General features: G+C 45.0%; 1 protein-coding gene across 4 annotated transcripts in view; it reads left to right on the top strand.

The window, feature by feature from the left end:
- The first annotated feature begins 2,778 nt into the window (after window positions 1–2,778).
- The window catches only part of SLC9A4 (solute carrier family 9 member A4), a 68,958-nt gene continuing 53,445 nt past the window's right edge, over window positions 2,779–18,291 (top strand). For all 4 annotated transcript variants that reach the window (XM_037019909.2, XM_037019908.2, XM_037019911.2 and 1 more), the window contains exons 1-2: window positions 2,779–3,525; window positions 8,280–8,743. In XM_037019909.2, coding sequence (XP_036875804.2) covers window positions 3,270–3,525; window positions 8,280–8,743 — 720 coding nt within the window. In that variant the 5' untranslated portion in view covers window positions 2,779–3,269. The remainder of the gene's footprint in view (window positions 3,526–8,279; window positions 8,744–18,291) is intronic.

Genomic DNA, 18,291 nt, shown 5'->3' with positions numbered 1-18,291 from the left:
TATTGTTTTCAACATGCCTTGGTCCATAAATTTCTCCCCAGTTTGATCCAATTAAAGTCAGGCCCCTTGCAGGGTAATTTTTGAGGCCAGTCTTTCCACATCTGTGTCCCCATGATGGTTCTCTTAGCTCTTTCTTTCCCTAGTTCTTCTGTTAAACTTCTAACCAGTTCACCTTTCATGGGCTGATACCATGAAGCTATAGCTCTTCTTACTTGCTCACTACATAAATCTCACTGGTTTTGACAGTGCCCTTAGGCTTGAACTTCCCTACTTCTCTTCCAGACAAATTCAGTTCCTTAGGGACACCTGTGGAGTTCCCTGTTCCACGGCCTGCCTCTTCCTTTAACAGAACCTCTGTCCCTCTACTCTAGAAAGTGATATAAGGACAGCACCTGCCTCTCTTGGAGTGACACCCTTGCTTATGAAAGGGGTGAAGGGCAGGGGCATAGTGGCTAATGTTGGCTTGTCTCCTCTGGTGTGGAAACTCAGCCCTAGAATAAGCTTGGGTGAGAGGGGTTGGAGCCCAGTATTCTTGGCCTGCCATTCCAGGGGGAGAATTTCAAGCCTATGAGTAGGGTTGTATAGAGGAAAGGATCTCTCAATCCCACTTGCCTGCAATAGAGATTGTACAGTACATTGCTGGGGAGGGGATGGGGGCATACTGATGACAAATACTGACAGCCTGACTTTTATAAGTACAAACTGTAGACCTAGACTGGGAGCTGAGGTTAGAGGGATCCCCATCCTCTCAGCTGTGCCTACACTGAGCTGAGAGGTGGAGGGAAGAAACAGGTCATGCTGCCAACTCTTGCAGGTTCTGGCAGTGTTTGGAAGATTGTCTTTAATTGCTCTATGCCCTTAGGAAACTTCTAGAGACTGAACTGTTTTTGTAATAATTCTCACCAGTTATGGTAGTTTCACTAGGGAGACGGTCTGTAGAGTTCTCTCTTGCTTCCCTTTCTCTCTTATAGCCTTTGGTTTGTACTACTCATATAAGCTTTGTCTCACAGTTTGTTTAAGAACATGGACTGAGAGAGCATTATAGAAAGAATATTTGGGCAGCTGTGTGAAAGTACTGTCACATGGTTAGAAGTGATGCCAGAGTTGGCAAGGTTGACAGCAAAACCTCAACCTGAAGACAAGTTGGCAGGCTGCTCAGATTTCAAGGTTTTCTCCAACTGCTCTCCCTACACTGGTATCACTTCTCTAATGGTGGTTATAGTTGCACTACCAGCTATCAGTTGATTGAGGGGCTAAGCATGTTGTCATGTATTCACAAATATTTGGAGTTTTAGAGCAGAAAAGGGATGCTTGGTATGGATAGCATCTTCATTTTGTAGATGAAAAAATTGAGTCTCAAACAGGTAAAGTGATTTCCCAAAGTAGAACAGATAATTAATGGCCCGAGAACAGAGGTTTTCTGATTCAGTTCTGGTCTTTCCACAGAGTACCATGGGAAGCTTTCTCTTTCCAATTTCTTTTTATAAGAAAAGTAAGATAAAAATGCAAATAAAAAGATAAAATATCAATTATAAAAATGTTTTCCATTATAAGGCTATTCATGCAAGCTTCTTTGGAGAAAAAATTGACATAATATGGTGGTCTTATTGTGGTTGACCTAAAAGTCTCATTTAGTGACTGGATATGATCTATTTTGGAGCCAAACTGCAAAAGAAGGAGGGGAAAAAAGTCCATATGTGAGTTCTTAATCCTGTTGTCTTACTGAGAAGTTGCATGCTACCTTCTTCAACGCCTCCTACCTCAGTTTTCCAATGATCTTTGCTGAGTGTGTGTTTGAGGGAGTGAGCATCATCTATACTCACTAATATGAACTAAGAAAAAAAATACAAATCATCCTACAGTTGGATAGGGAAGATGTGCTGAGATAGTCTACGAATTATGAATGACCATTCTCATTTTCTATTGATCGTTATTTTTCATTGCAACAGTTATTATTTTCATATAGAATAAGAAATGTGATTAAGCCTAACAAAAAATAACATTTTAACCTGCCATTTATATGCTAATACTTTACTTGCTTTATCTCATTGAACGCTCCTAGCTGCACAGTGAGGTGGATATTCTTACCCTGTCCCTTTTCAGTTAAGAACGCTTTGAAAGGTGACTGATTTCCTGAAAGTCTCCTGGCTGGATGTAGCAGTAGGAGTAGATCCGCAGAGACCACTTCAACTTTCCTTAAGCACTCTTTTGTATGGCTACTTTTGAACAGAGAGAACATAATAATGAAAAATTTGTATGTGCCATAGTTTTAGAAACCTGGGTGCTTAGATGCATTTCATGGAGCTTATTCTTCTGCTCATTATTATTTTTTTCTTCTGGGTAAAGTTTATGGAAAGCTGGAAATTCATCCTTTCTTTGAATTGCTGTTCACGGACTCCAGAACGCTCTACACTTCCTCTTCTTCCTCCTCCCTCATTTATAGAGAAAACACATGGCACAGTTTGCAGGTCGGTCCTGGTTTACACCTATGGTCTTCCAGTTATTAATAGCTCTTCTTCATTCTTAAAATTACCCTGGTTTGGGTGGTAACTACAGGGTCACCTTAATTGTCCACCACTAAACATTCCAAGGTGTCTTACTGTGGCTTCCCACTAGGTGTCAGCAGTGTAACCTCCGGAGAACACTCAGGGAAAGCTTTTCATGATAAAAGTCAAATCAGAGCAAATAATTAAGTGTAGTTCCAGAGCTACCTGCAACCTTGGCCATTCAAAGCAAGGGAGAGAGCAGGGGGAGGAGAGAGGGCGCGGATGCAGGACAGGTAACTCCTGACTGGCATCAGGTAGAGAGGGAAGGACCCCTTTCCCGGTTTAAAGGACTCCAGCAGTATTCGGAATGAAAATTTAAAAGTACCGTGTGTCCTGTTAAATTTCCACTCACAACATGAAACCAGTGTGCAGTGAAGGGAGAAAAGAGCTTTGAGTGAAGAGATATTCTTTTGCTTTTCATAAATTGCTTTTAAAATCATGATCGGATGAAGGTCACACAGGTAGTCGCTTGCACAGGTCTGCTGAATGACTGACTGCATTTGAACCAAGAAGGTGAGCTGCCGGAACACAAATCCTTTAAAGGCAATTTGAAAACGTCTCCACTCAGAACTCAGAGACACGGACCGTCATTCTTGGAGTGAGTGACCCACGGACTGTACCCATACTACCTCTGACCCAGGTGGATGCGGCTGCGCAACTGAAACCCTCTTCCCTTCCGATGTGTGGCGCGCAATCCCGTGCGGGGCAGGAGAAGCCCACAGCATGTGTTTTCAGACGTTTGCGCCCTTCAGTCCTTGGAATTGGTTCCTATTGTTAATGGCCCTCAAGTGTTCTGAAGCATCTTCTGATATGAATGAATCCACAAATTCCACTGCCCAGCATGAACCTAATGTTCGGTTTGCAGCTTCCAGCTCAGAGCCAGATGAGAAAATACCTGTTTTTGCCCTGGATTATGACTATGTGCAAATTCCTTATGAGGTCACCCTGTGGATACTTCTAGCATCTCTTGCAAAAATAGGTAAGTCCTCAGGTATCTGTTTGTGGGAGTTGTTTCCCACATGAGATAATATATGTGCAAATGCCTTGTAGATTTTGGTAAGTGGATTTTAACTGTTACTGCTATTACATCAACAATTCTCTTCTCTTGTGTCAAGGGGAAGTCATACCTGCTTTTTGTAAAGCCATTTGATGTTTCAGGGTTCTGCTTTGAAATTTAAGAGCATATTTCTGGTTCCTGGGTTCTAATTTCTTCTCATTTCAGGGTGACAACCACGTGACATGTAAAATAGAAACTAAGGCATGTTGACCTCGGAATGATGCCCACTGGAAATTACAGGAACCACATAATGATTCTCCTGTAAAATATTTTTCCTTAATTCTCAGCCATATAACTGTGGGTTTCATCAATGATTCCCATTGTTTATTCTTCTTTAAAAGTGACTTGTGCTCCTTGCAAATTGACAGAAAGCAAGGAGCAAGCAAACCACTCTGCTATCACTCTGAGACGGGTTATAGGGGCATATGGAGTAGAGTCTGTCATTAAGGTATTGGCTTACCTCTTAGCCAAATGGAGTTAGTGGGACACCTCTGGTTTCCCACTAACTCTGGTGAGTTAAAGTGAATTTAAGTGTGTGGATTAAATTCTAATCCGGGTTCTTTGAGCCAAAAACCAAACTGATGGTTTATGCTTGGTGACCATTTAATCCCTACCTCCACCCCAGTCCTCTCAGAACCAGCTTATTCAAAGGGGAAAAGTGATTCCAAAGTGGAAAATGGATACAATTTCCTCAATTATTAAGCATAACATCTTCTTTGCTTCAGTTATGACCTTTGTTATTTAAGTAGACAAATGGCCTTATTCAGATATAATCTATGAAACATTTTGATGCTTATTTATAGTTTTCCTTTAGTCTGGGTGTGGAGTATGGGTTGAGCCTTAAGATATGACTGTTAAGTCCTAGGCATCAGGACTGTGGCTCTGTCTATTCATCTAACTCCCTCCTAGAGGATGTTGGGGGTGCTTGTGTATTCATTAGGTGCCCCTTCAAAACTGCTATTCACTTGAACTAGTAAAGTGTGATGGTTGAATGGGAATGGTGAGTTTGAGGAACTCCTGTGTTATTTGTCAAACATAAAATGGGTCTCCCATTCTTTCTAAAAAGTATTCAAGTACAACAGATGGCTTTCAAAAGGGATGGTATTCTCAGTTCAGTGGTAGGGGTCTAATACCTTTCATGCAACCACATGGACACTGAGAACATTTAAAGTGATATAAGAATCTTGAATTTCTTTTGCAAGCAATACTAGCGACTCTTTCCTCACCCATCCTTTCTGCTTCACAGTAATGGGTGAAGTTAGTGTGGGAATCAGGAAGTTAGATCTGCTACTGACCAGCTAGTCACTTTATCTTTCTAAGTTTCAGTTTGTTCCTCTGTGAAACTATATCTAAGACCTCTTTCTGGTGCAAGTAAAGATTTTCTAATAGCACAGAGGCTTACATTCTTTATCAGTAAACATCTTAGTGCAGAAAGGTTATATTTTGTCTTGGTTTTATATCAGCATAAAACCTTAATTGCTCTTTAGAGGTATTGCAGGTGCCCAGCCAGACTCAGGATGTCTAGAAGTTTAGGGTACTGTAAGGACACCAGTGTCCGCAGAGCTGCTGGTTTCAATGCTTTGATTTCCATGTTGGTGTGAGTCAGCATACTTGAGTAAAAGAAAATAACCTAAGTAGGCTATCAGTTGGATCATGCTAATTCAAGTACAGTTTCATATTTGCTAGTCTTTAAGAACTCAGATTACTTTCACATTATACTAGAAAAAAGGTCACGTTTACTGAATGTATACTGTGCTGAGTAGTGGGCTTGTAGTTTTAACTATATTGCTTCATTCACCTGGGGCAAAAAAAAAAAAGTGACCAAAGCTTCAACACAATGAATCCATATAGGTATTTTATATTCTGTATTATAAAACTTGAATAAAATATAATTAATGGTCATCATCACTCATTCTTTTAGCCAGTTGTTCTGTTAAGACATGTTTACTGAGTGCCCATGTAATGTGTGGGCATGGCCCTGGTCCCTGACCTCGAGGGGCTTGTTTTAATGGGGAAGACAGGGGAATCTAGCACTGCCTGGTAGGTGCTCTGACTAGAAAATATCACAACTCTCCCCAGTCCTTTCTGAAACACCCAATGATGCATCTTGTACAAGAATGATTTCCGAGAACAAAGATAATACAAAATCACCTCAGGGTTTGTTTATCTTTTACTTCAATTCTACCTCTTGGAACATGGCAGAAGGATGATCTTGAATCTCTGTGTGAGGTGGAGTAGTGGGGCATCTCTGGCTTCCGGGCAGGGCTTTGCTGTTTGCGGCCTTTTACGTTTCTGGCACTGGGACTGTACACTCTCACAGTGACGGGCTCTACTGTCCGTTATAAAGGGGGAGGAGAGTGGTGAAAAGTGAGATGCACCTGTGCTTCTCTTTATAAGGCCCTACTTAGGGGCACAAGGCCTCTTCCTGCTCCCACTATGTGGGTGCCACTTGGCTTCAGGCAGGTGCACGTTGGTCCCATTTCGGGAAACTCAGTTCCTGGAAGCAGGACTCCACAGGACAGATGGGGGCCTGAGAAAAATCACACTCTGGGCTCTCCCACCCCATTTACATATTAAAAAGTTCAGTGTGGTTAAAATAAACAGCAACTGGAGAGAAAAAGAAGGAGGGTGAAGAGGGGGAAAGGGAAGGTGAGGCACAGGGGGAGGAGGAGGAGGAAGTTGTCATTACGAAATGGGGAGAACAGGGCTCTTGAAGGGGGCCGTGAGCTGTTCTGAAGCCCGTAGGGTAGGCATGTGGTTTGGACAGTGGCCTGGATGCCAGTTGTTCTCCATTGCAATAATCTGAATGCTGAAAGTGAATGGAGAAGTTCAAAGCTGTCATCAGGGAAACCCATGTGCTCTGTGGGTGGCTGAACCTAAAACTTTCTAGGGAGACATTCAAGGGCTCCCCATGGTCTATGAGAGAAAGCTGACACTCCTTAGCCTTGAATTCAAGGCCTTCCATTATTTGGCTCAAAATCACCTTCCAGCTCTTCTCTTGGGACTCTTACAACTCAAAATTTGCTCTGGCCAGGTGTTTCTCTTAAGTGAACATCAAACCATCTGGCTGGGCCATTCCTGTCCCTCTACTCCTTTGTCCCCAACTGCAATGTCTTCCATTCTGCTGTCCAACTGTGCAGTCCTGTCATTCTCTGACAACCTGTTCAACTGCTGCTTCCCATGCAAGACCTTCTCTGGTGAGCATCTAACCTGCCCACTCATTTGTTAATACACTTACAGATTCTTTCAGCACATAGACCAGCTGTTATGGACAAGCACTTTGGGGGATATAAGATGTGTCATTCCCCTTGAATTTGAAGAGTGTAGAGATTAGCAGGGGAGATAAATCATGCACAAAAATGACTGAAAGGGCTCATTGTTGTGAGACAGATACTGATAAAATCTTATAATAAATCAGAGGAAGACATTGTTTTCTTGGGAAGTGGTTGGGAAAGCTTAACTCAAAGATTGAGCAGGAACTAAATAGGTTGAGGAAAATGACAATCCTGGCAGCAATAACAGTGTATGAAGACAAAAAAGGAGGGCTACAGGATGAAAAGTTGCATGGTGGGCTCTAACATATGACACAGAAAGCTAGGGCAGGGTGTGTGGGGTACTGACTTGGGCAGAGCCCCAGGGTGCCAGCTGTGCTCTGGTCTCTTACCATATTTGCTGATATATTCAATATGCACTTAATTAAATACTTGTACATAGTATTGTTTTGATGTCTTATTAGTTAATGTCTTGTTTTTAAATTTTCTTAACAGCTGTTCTAAACATGTAGTGAAAATGTTCTACCCTCCACCTCATAGTGCTGACCAGTGGGCTGGTCTTGGCATGGGCATGCTTAACAGTATCCTCAGTTTAAGAGCCGTGAGATGCTTTGCGTGCCCTCAGGGTCTTAGGTGGGGACGGAGACCACCAGACACACGTGGTGCAGAGCAGTCACCCGGCAGCGGGCTGTGGAGTGGATCAGGGGTTGAGAGCGAGAGATCAGGAGGACCGTGCAGTGGTCCGGGGGAGCCTCGAGGCAGCCCTAAATGAGAACCATGCTGTGGAGCTGGAGAGGAGGAGATGCTCTTTCTGGTCAGCGAATGCAAGACAGAACTGATGAAAGTGGGAGATGACCGCCTGATGGGGGAAGAGGTGAGGGAGACAGGCTTATGGGGCTGTGTCTTGGTTTCTGCCCTCCGTGGTTGGCTGGCCGGGTTGAAGGTGGGAATCAAGATGAAGGAGTTTAGCTTTGGTTTGTGTGTGCGGGAGAGAGGAACACGAGGTGGGTTTGGAACCGGCTGAGGGTTAGGTGACTGTGATGGGCTCTGCATCAGGTGGGTTTTGCATGAGTGCACACAGTGCTGCCCTTCTGTTCCCATCCCTCCCATGTCCACTCTCAGATCCTGCAAGGTGGGGAGGAGGAAGAGGGTGGTGGCAGCTGGCAGGGACTCATTCTGTCACCTGCACTGGGCCTGGCACATTTGGTTTAATGCTGTTTAAAGCTGCCCCAACTGTTGGGGTTGCTGCTACGGATGAGGTGCAAGGATCACAGAGGCCAGGAAGTTTGCCGACCATCCCACATGCTGGCTTTAAAAGACCTCCTATGCACTCATGTCCTGGTGTCTTAGTGAGCAGACTGTTTTGTTTGCAAACGTCTAACTGAGGCTCTGGGCCATCCGCAGGCTTCCATCTGTACCGCAGGCTGCCGGGCTGCATGCCAGAAAGCTGCATCCTCATCACAGTGGGCCTTCTGGTGGGCGCCATCATCTTCGGCACCAACCACAGGTCGCCTCCAGTCATGGATTCGAGCATCTACTTCCTGTACCTCCTTCCACCCATCGTCCTGGAGGGTGGCTACTTCATGCCCACCCGGCCCTTCTTTGAGAACATCGGCTCCATCCTGTGGTGGGCAGGCCTGGGGGCCCTGATCAATGCCTTTGGCATTGGCCTCTCCCTCTACCTCATCTGCCAGATCCAAGCCTTTGGCCTCAGTGACATCAACCTCCTTCAGAACCTGCTGTTCGGCAGCCTGATCTCGGCTGTGGACCCCACGGCTGTGCTGGCTGTGTTTGAGGAGGCGCATGTGAACGAGCCGCTCTACATGATGATCTTTGGGGAGGCCCTCCTCAACGACGGCATTAGTGTGGTGAGATGTTAGGGACATGTCCCCGGGGAGGAGAGGGGTGGGGCTGGGGCTGGAGGCAGGCACCTGTCCTCAGGGCTCAGGGGTGGGGCCACAGCAGGCCAGGCACAGGCAGGCTGTGCAGTGTGGCCCAAGTTCTGGTGACTTCCCCAAGGATCTGTGTTGTGTACATAATTGCTCGCTAATGCTGCTTATCATTCACTGGCCAGCTAGCTTCTTCAAAGAGAGAAAAATGGGAGACTGCATCCCATTTCTTTAATTAAGTCAGGTTTTCACATAGCAAGGAGATACCATCACTAAAGGTTCTGTTTTCACTCTAAGACAAGCAGTATTTCTGTCTTACTTTCTCTCATTCACTGTACCTCACCCTCATTCCTGTTACATGTTTTTTTAAAAGAACAGGCTGCATTAAGTGATGAAGCTAAATAAAAGATAAGAGTAGGGAGGGAGATGAAAAAAGGTTTGCAAAAATGTGTTAGCTTGTGTATCAATCTTGATGGCATGACTCATACAGAAAAGGTGAAGGAAACGTTTTTGCTTAGAGTCCTGGAGAGAAGCCGAGAAGGACTTCGAGGCTGGGTAAACACACAGCATTAGGGCCCAGAAGCTGTCTGGAGAGGGTGTCAGTCCCATTGCTCAGTTTTGTCACATTACTGCAAACCTTCACCACATGTTAGTCTATGAAACCTTTATATTTTGATACACTCTTCTTATTTTTAAATTTATATCATACCACATAAGCAACACAAGAATGCCTTTTCAGTGTGAAAGGCTGAAACAGTACAAAATTATGAAGCATAAAATTACAAAACTCACCCCACCCATCACCCTCTATGTAAGAAGCAAGCACTTGATCAGACTGGCATTCTCCCTCCTCGCCTTTATTGTTTGCACACATCTATAGATACATATACATGTATTATTTTACATAAATCAAGTTGGGATTATATTGTATGTTTTGCGTAGACATAACACATCTTGGAATTCTTTCTATGTCTTTTGTACTGTTGCCTAGTATTTCACAGATTACTTTTATAATAATTTTTTTCACCATCTCCCAATGGTGAAATTCACATTGTTGCCAATTTTTCACTTGGAAATTCAATGTTGCAATGAGTATTCCTGTTTCTGCAGGCATCTCTTTTTGTACTGTGGGTATTTTGATAGCATATACTCTTGGAAGTGAAATTTCTGGGTTGAAAAGTAGGTACATTTAAAAATCTGAAAGATGCTGCTATTTCTATCACTACTCTTCATCTAGTTGTTGAGGGATCCCCAGCCTGGGGTCATGGAGTCACTCCCAATAGTAAACAGATGAGACCTGTAACAATCTGTTGGCCATAGACACTCCCAGCCGGGAGGAGGACACCGTGCACCAAGCAGGGCCACATGGTATTTCCCTCAGAAGCGAATGGACAGGTGGGGCGGTGGGAGGAAAGCTTTGTAGCATTACAAGGTTGAGGTGTTCCTGGTTCCACAGGATGATGTGATTGGCTTGTTTTGAATAATTCCACAGGCTGGCAAGGGACAGACACATATTATTTGGGGATAAGCAGGTACTGTGCCTGGCCCCTTTGTGAGGAGGGTTATTTGGCTGGGGAACCTCCTCCATAGGGGGGTCAGACTGCAGAGGGGAACTTGCAGTTGGGCCATCCAAGATGCTCCCAATTTTACCAAGTGTCAAGGTGACACATAATATTGGACCTTAATTTTAGTTCTTAACACTGCAGCTGCCAAGATTTTCCAGGAAATGGGTTTACTTTTCCACAGACAGTGTATTATGTGCATAGTTTCTTTTATCACTGTCAGTAAGGGACATTGCTTTCTTAGTGTTTTCCAATCTATACTGATGTTTGTTTTAATTTGCATGATCATATTAAGCATCTTTTCAACAATGATTGGTCATTAGTGTTTTGTATGCTAGAAATTGGGTACTCATATTCTTTTAAGGTTGCCAGATTTTAAAATATACAAGACACCTAGTTAAATTTAAGTTTCATATCAACAATGAGTTTTTTTATAAGTATGTCTTAATTATTTTATGCAAGTATTGTGTCTCGTCCGTTTTTCGTTGGGACCACTTGCATTTTTAAAAATTAATTTGTAGGAAAACATTAAACTATCCTAAAAAAGCCAAATATTTTCTCCCATTTTGTCACTTAAAACTTTTTAGAGCATAATGTCTTTTATCCTATAAAAGTTTTAAGTTTGTGTGAAGTCAAACCTACTAACATACTGTTTTATTGCCTCTCGTTTTCATATTTTGCTTTCAGAGATTGTACCTAGCCAAAGAACATGCAAACATCATGTTGTTTTTAAATTTTTCCCCTTTTACAATTAATTATTTAATTCATCTGTCATACAGTATTTTATTGTGAGAACTTTATGTAAACATAGATAGTACATGGGGAAAAGGCTCTTGAAAAGTAATCCAAGATATCTGGGCAGGATTTACCAAGTGATGGAGACCCGTACATGAAGTCAGCAATCTATTTATTTTTTCATAATGAGAATCTCTGTTAATCAAGGAACTAAGCTCATTAAATATGCACATTCTGGTACTTAACTTCTGGGCAAGCTGCACAAAACGCTGAGTTGTCAGAAAGTTGCCAGGGGAGCCTGGACTCCAGACTGCAATGGGATTCAAGGTATTCAGTTTCTCAGAGTGTGGCCCGCAAGCCACGTGCCTCAGTGTCACCCTGGTGGGATGGGTGCATAACCAGGTGTCCAAACTCCATCCCAGACCTACTGACCCAGACTCTGTGGGGATGGAACCTGGGATCTATTTTTAACAGGAGCCTCAGATGACTGCTGGCACTGGAGAACTACTCCTTTATTGCCTTTAGGTGGAGAGAAGCCACTGTATCTTTATTCAAAATCATGCTGTATCTGAAACAAGGACTGCATAGCTGTCCTAAGGCTGGGATTAGTCTCCAGGACCCCCACCCCCCCTTCCCTGAGCATTCTTCCTTTTCATACTTCCATAGTTCTGTTGTGTTACAAAGGAGTAAGTGTCCGTGGCTGGGAACCGGTTCCCTCCCCTAAGGCAGCCCCTCTGAACTACCATTTCGTAGTTCACGTCCCAAGGTGAATCTTACTCCACTTCTGAGTTCCCCGTGGTTTTTCCCTTACCTAACCCCCACTGCCGGCAGTGGCACCGAGAGCGCTTACCTGTGACGACATGAAGGCCACCCCTTGGTAGCCAATTAGGAAGAAACTATTCAACCTTTAGGGAAGTTTGGAAATTATTTTCTAATACCACCCTGGCTAATTTTCACAGAACACACCATTTCTTCACCGGGAACCCCATGATCCAATCTATGTAAGTTCTTGCCGATAAAGAGCCTTCCCTGATCACCACTGAAAACAGCTGGCTTGGCTGCTTCCCCGGGGCTGCCCCTGAACTTGAGACTCTGACTGCACCCTGCATTTTCTCTGGATTTTACATCTAGAGCTAATCACAGCTTGGTTTCTGGTTGGGGTTTCTTTGGTAACAACGTTTGTTTAACTTTCCCAGAGTTTAATTGTTTCCACTTGGACATTTTTTAAAAGCGATCATTTTGAAATAAAATGACAACTTGGGACCGACTAGAGTACCTGCGGAGGGCGCTGCTCTAAACCCCGCAGTGCAGCCACAGTCGCGTTGGCCCCCCGGGGCTCGGCCGCACACCGCTCCAGGGCACTGTGCTGTCAGCCACTACACAGTGGGTATTAAGTGGGTTGGGGTGCTGCCGGGTCCCTCCGTGAAACCAGAGAAGCTGCAGGGCCGGATTTAGAAAGCGTTTGAAAGTAACTGGTATTTAATGCCGTCCAGTTGTATTTTGAGCGAAGGGCCTTGACCTGGCCCTTTCATTGAGGAAGGAGCCTTCCTGAGGGCAGCAGTCACAAACATGGTCTCCGGACAGAAAGTCTGAGTTACCGAGAAGGCCACCTGTGATTTGCGGGCTACGTGTGACAACTGCACAGGTCTTCATACGCTGAAGGACTGCGTGCTCACTACAGCAGAGCTGTTGAAATGTCAATTAATCTGATTTTCCAGGTCACCTGTCCCACTTATTTCTCCCTCTTGGTGAATATTTTAGCATTGGAATATATCATTAGACTATGACTTTGGAATATGACTTTAGCATATGACTGTAGTCTGGAACATGCCCTTAAGGGTAGGCAAAGGGTTCAGAGACAAAACCCACATAGCTTTAAAATGATAACCAATATCCCCAGTTGGGTCTAATGGCCAAAATCACAGCAGGAAAAGAGGTGCAGCTACTATATCCAGGCCCTGTATGGGGTCCCTTTTACATTTGTTATCTTGTTAAATTCCCAGATTTTACTGTGAGGCATAAATAAATAACCACATTTCATGAAGAAGAAAATAAAGGAAGTTAAAATACACTGAATGAGGGCACACTGCCTGGCCAGTGACAGATGGGACATGGGTACACAGTCTGTCTCACTCTAATCTCTTTCCCTGTATTCTTACCTTTTGAGTTTTCAACTCATGAAGCTGGAGGGACAGGAGAGAACCCGTTGTGCTACCAACGAAGAGGTGGAGCTCATGTCCAGTTAGTGGGAAAGCCAGTGCCTTTTCCAAAACAAAATTGGCTCACCCAGCCAAATCCAGTGCATGGCTCTGGGAAAGATCCTGATAGTCTCTGAGCCTCATTTCTGTACAATTGGGAAGATGGTATTACTTAGTTATAAGGTCGGTGGAAAATTCACATTAGGCTTTTTGGACAGTGAGTGCTAAGCCTGTAGCGGGTACTCAATGCATGCGGGCTTTTGCAGTTTTTTCCACTGGCTGTTATTATTATTTTGTGTCATACCAACTCATGGGCACAGCACGGTGGTGGCTGGCTTGCTCTTAATTGGCAGTAAGTTTTAAATATGGCATCATGTCATTTATCATAGGCACATTGTTCTTATATCAATAACCCTCCCTGGTTTTCTTGGGTCTATGTGTTGAATCAGCAACCAGGAGATACCACCAAGGTTTCTGTCACTTCCCATCTCTCTCCACCACCTGCTTCTCCAGCTCATCCGAGAGGTCCAGGAGGTCTGGGGGCCAGGACTGAGAGCGGAACCCAGGTGGCCTGGTCCCAGAGCATTTCTGCTCCTAATTGCTGCTCCATCTGGACCCTGTCTCTCCCCCTCTCCGGCTTTTTCTCCTCCCCCTAGTGACAGCTTCACCTGGCATCTTCCTGCTGCTGTAGCCCATTCTCTAGGACTAGAGTGAATGCAGGCATGGGAGGGTGGGAGGCAGCCTACAGGGTCTGCACACAGAATGTGGAGCAGTCTCCTTGATGGCTGCTCGTGTATTTTCCTTCAGAACAGCCTAATGCTATGGAGATTACTGTCCCCTTTTTGTGAGGGGACAGTATGTAGGGTTGAGAGCAGAGGCCCCTGGACACAGATGTCTGGGCTCACATCTCTACATTGGCTCTTCTTGTCTTTTGAGCCTCACAGGTGAGTGACCCGATCTCCATGTGTTTACATTTCTTCATTGCTGTTTTTGTTATAAATATACAGACTGTCAGAGAAATCATTTATTGAATACAGTTTATTCTATGTGGCTCAACATCCAAAAGATATAGTGAAAAGTTGTCCTCTCGCCGCTTTTCCCAGCCAGCAGTCAATAGCAGCAGTTTCTCAGCAGAGACCTGTATCTTGCATGCAGTTTGCCTCTGCTTATTATGCATTTTTGTTGCTGGCATGAGATCCTAAATTTCCTGATCCTTTATGCTAGAATTCCTGTGTCCTCTTCTCATCTCAGTGTTCCACCCCTTTATCAGCCTAACTCTGCTAACTGGCTGCCTGTTGACCCTGGTGACTTCTCTCCTAGCCCCGCTGCCGCCATCCTAGGACTCATCATGCAACCTTGAGCATTGCAGGGGGTGTTAAGTAAATAAATGGCTGTAACGCTGAAATGGATTGCTGCCTGAAGAGGGAATAAATGAACAAAGGAGGGCGTGATGGGACTAGGAGAGGCTGTCCTTGCCCGGGTGACCTGCAGCCCCAGCCACATCCCAGTGACCACAGCCCTCCTGCTCCAAGTCCCATGAATGACACTCTGTTGTGTCTGGAATTGTCAGGGAAGATGTGAGTCAACTGGGGTGTCCTCCTTCTGACAAAGGGCCACCACTAAACTTCAGAACTGCTCCCTGAGCCTACATGCTGGAGGCTGGAGAACCGGGGTGGGTATGGTGGAAGAGAGCCCCAGGGCCCTTCCTGCCCACACTGGCCCCGCCGGAGCACGGACACATGGAGGTGAGCTCTGTGCCTGCGGCCCATCAGGAATCACTCACTAGTGGAGAGATAGTCACGGATCCCACTGGCTGAGAGGACGGGATGGCGTGCTCAAACCAAGCTACGACGATGGGATTGGCTGCACTGGATCTGGGAAAGAACTTTTTAAAGTTCACTCAGGGTGTGTTCGTCCATGATTCTCTCTGGTTTATATTTTCTTGCCTCAAAGCGGTGCTAGCTCCAAGAACATCCCATTCGAGAGGCAGCCAGTATGACCGAGAGCCTGGGCAGTGAGGTCATATGCCTTAGTTCAAGTCCTGGCTCTATTACTTGCAAATTGTGTGCCTTTAGGTGAGGTACTTAACCGCTCCAGGCCTCAGTTTCCTTTCTGTAAAATGGAAATCAGGTTGCATGAGAGTTGTAAAGTGAGTTGATACACTAAGTATTTAAAATGGCACCTGGCACAGAGTGAGTACAGAGGGTTTGGTGTTTGTGATATTAGGATTATTGATGAATGTGTACTTTTGTCTTCATGCCACTCAGGGCACAGAGTTCATAATACCCTTGGAATTTCCTGAGTGATGAGAGCAATAAAGGTGTCTTTTGTTATGTTAATAAGGCAACATTTGGAAAGCACCTGGGGAACCAACCAGGAATAGAGTTGGAACTTCCAGTCTCACCCCTTGATTTCTGAGGACAGCAGAGGGACTGGAGATAGCATCTCCAATGGCAGTGATTGGATCAACCATGCTTACGTAATGAAGCTTCCACAAAACCCCAAAAGGACTGTGTTTGCAGAGCTTCTAGGGTGATAACCACGTGCAGATTTGGGGAGACTGTTAGCTTGGAGAGAGCCTGGGAGCTCTTTCCCCTTTCCCCACCCCTGGCCCTATGCACCTCTTCTATCTGGCTGTTCCTGAGTTATATCTTTTATAACAAACCAATAATCTACTAAGTGAAATATTTCTGAGTTTTGTGAGCTACTCTGGCAAATTAATTGAATGTATAGAGAGGGTCACTGGGACCTGCAATCTGCAGCCAGGTGGTCAGAAGCACAGGTCTGGCATCTTGAAGTGTGGAGTTGGGTGGGGGATGTCTTGTGGATCTCAGCCCTTAAAACCTGTGGGATCTGATACCGTCTGCCGGTAGATGGCATCAGAATTGAGTTAATGGTTTGGTGGTGTGGGAGAAAACGCACACACACGGGAACTGATGTCATGATCAGTGTTATCAGTAGAAGTCCACCTACCTGAGCACCTCTCAGACAAGAGCTCTTCTTGAATCCTAAGCAATACCACATCGTATTGTTCATATGTCTGGACTTTGCAGTCCCAGCTGTTCTGAGAGGAGGGCCATGCACAAACCTGAACAGACCCCTCAGGGGGAGTGGCAGACATCTTTCTCTTGTCTTCTTTGTACCTCCTGTTCCCTTTCCTTTTACTCAGGCTCCTAGGATAGGAGGTGAGAAGCTGCAGATGCCTTTGTAAGTAGACTGTTTCCTCTGGCCCAGAATGTAAGGAGATCAGCATCTGGGTCGGGGGAGGCATGAAGTTTACAAATTGTGTGATCTTGAGCAGGTGGCTCAATCCTTTTGTGACTCAGTTTCCCCATGTGCAAAATGGGAACAATTAATCTGACCTCAGAGGGTGGTTTTGAGGAGCATATGAAGTAAGACACGTGGATGCCTGGCACATAGGTGATGAGTAAATATACCTTCACGCTTCTCATATTTGAGAGAAGATTCCACCCAGGAGAAGCCCTCTGTTTGGTGTCTGTCAGCATGCAAATGGGGATAAGGAACTCAGATCCACAGGGCCACACAGCCTTCATTGGTGGCTTCACATTCTTGGGGATGGACCTTCCCCCCTGCAGGGTTTCAGCAAGTGCATCTAAGCCACGAGCATTTCCCCAGGGCTGCTTCTGACGTAGCTTGGATGGAGGGCAGGTCTCTGGTGCCCCACCAGCCCAGGACCAGGTATTTTCCCTCAGACATGCTCTCTCATCAAAACACTTGGAGGTTTGTCTGATGAGTGTCATCTCAGCCTACACTTGTCATTGGCAATGAGGTAGGGCCCTAGCTGTGGGGCCTGCGGGGTGTGAGTGTGTACGTGATACAACATGCACAGATAACTTGGGATGATTCTTGGACCAGGCTGGGGAGGTGGGAGGAGCTGGGAGAAGGGAGGGGCATGGGCAGCCCATGGTCCACCCCAGCAAACAAGGATGTTGGAGGGCTTGGAGGTTCACCAACGTGGAGGAGGCAAATCTGACTCCTGAACTCTCCCAACTGGACATGTCTGGGGTCTAAGCTGGCGACTCCTATTAAGCAGCAGCCTGAGATGTCTGTGTTTTAGGTGTGTGTTCATTATTCAGAGCCATGCTTAAGCCATGCAGGATCAGAGAGGGACACTTCAGCCTTTATTTCACTGAAATTCCTCAAATTTGATTAATAAATACTTGTTTGGTTCATTTTCTTCTGGCTGAAGAAACAAATTGATTGAAGTTTGAATTGTGCACTTTGGATTTTAACGCCTATGCTGTGAGGGGCTTACAGGTGGTTAAAACTCATCCCAGTTCACAAGTACAGAAAGAAAGATCAAAACCCCACTGGGTATCAAGTTCTCTTCCTTTGACAGGAGGTAGGGTTGAGCAGCTATGGAAATGGCTTTGGAAAAAGATTACATAACCCATAAATAGAAATCACGGACTTGGGAGAAACGTCTAAAACTCCAAACACAGTTTCTAGGCCAGTGGTTTTCAATAGATCCCACCCCCCAACAGCATGTGTAGGTACATTCTCAAGGGTGTGTCAGGCTGCTGTATGGACTAAAAGAATAAATGCTTACTATCATGTGCAAAGCCCCGTGAGCTGGTTGACAGATAGTTCCCCAATGGCTTCCTTAATGATTATGTAAAATGGACAGCATCTAGCAGAGCCTGCTGGGCAGCCCAGGTCGTGGGTCAGAGATGGAGCCGTCGACTGTGGCTCCGGACTGTGGTTACCTACACTTCACTCTTAGCCACCCAGGACCAGCTTTGGTCATCATTGAACATTAGAATAACAGCAAGGGAGAAAATAGAGATCATGAAACACAGCTCCTTTATTTTTTAGAGATAAAAGTTCAGTCCTGTTTGATTGAGCCAGAGTTCCTCTGAGTCTGAATTGTTCATGTGTTCAATTTCCCCTCATTCATTCATTAAAAAAACTGTGAAGAGCAGCTGTTTTCTGTCAGAAACTGTGTTTTCCAGTACACCAGGGTGACCTTCTCAGAAGAAGCAATTATCAAACTGGTCTTCAGTGAATTTAA

Source organism: Manis javanica, chromosome 1, assembly GCF_040802235.1.
Source record: "Manis javanica isolate MJ-LG chromosome 1, MJ_LKY, whole genome shotgun sequence".
NCBI lineage: Eukaryota > Metazoa > Chordata > Mammalia > Pholidota > Manidae > Manis > Manis javanica.
Note: the sequence above shows the minus strand (reverse complement) of the source record. Positions and strands in the feature narration are given on the sequence as shown.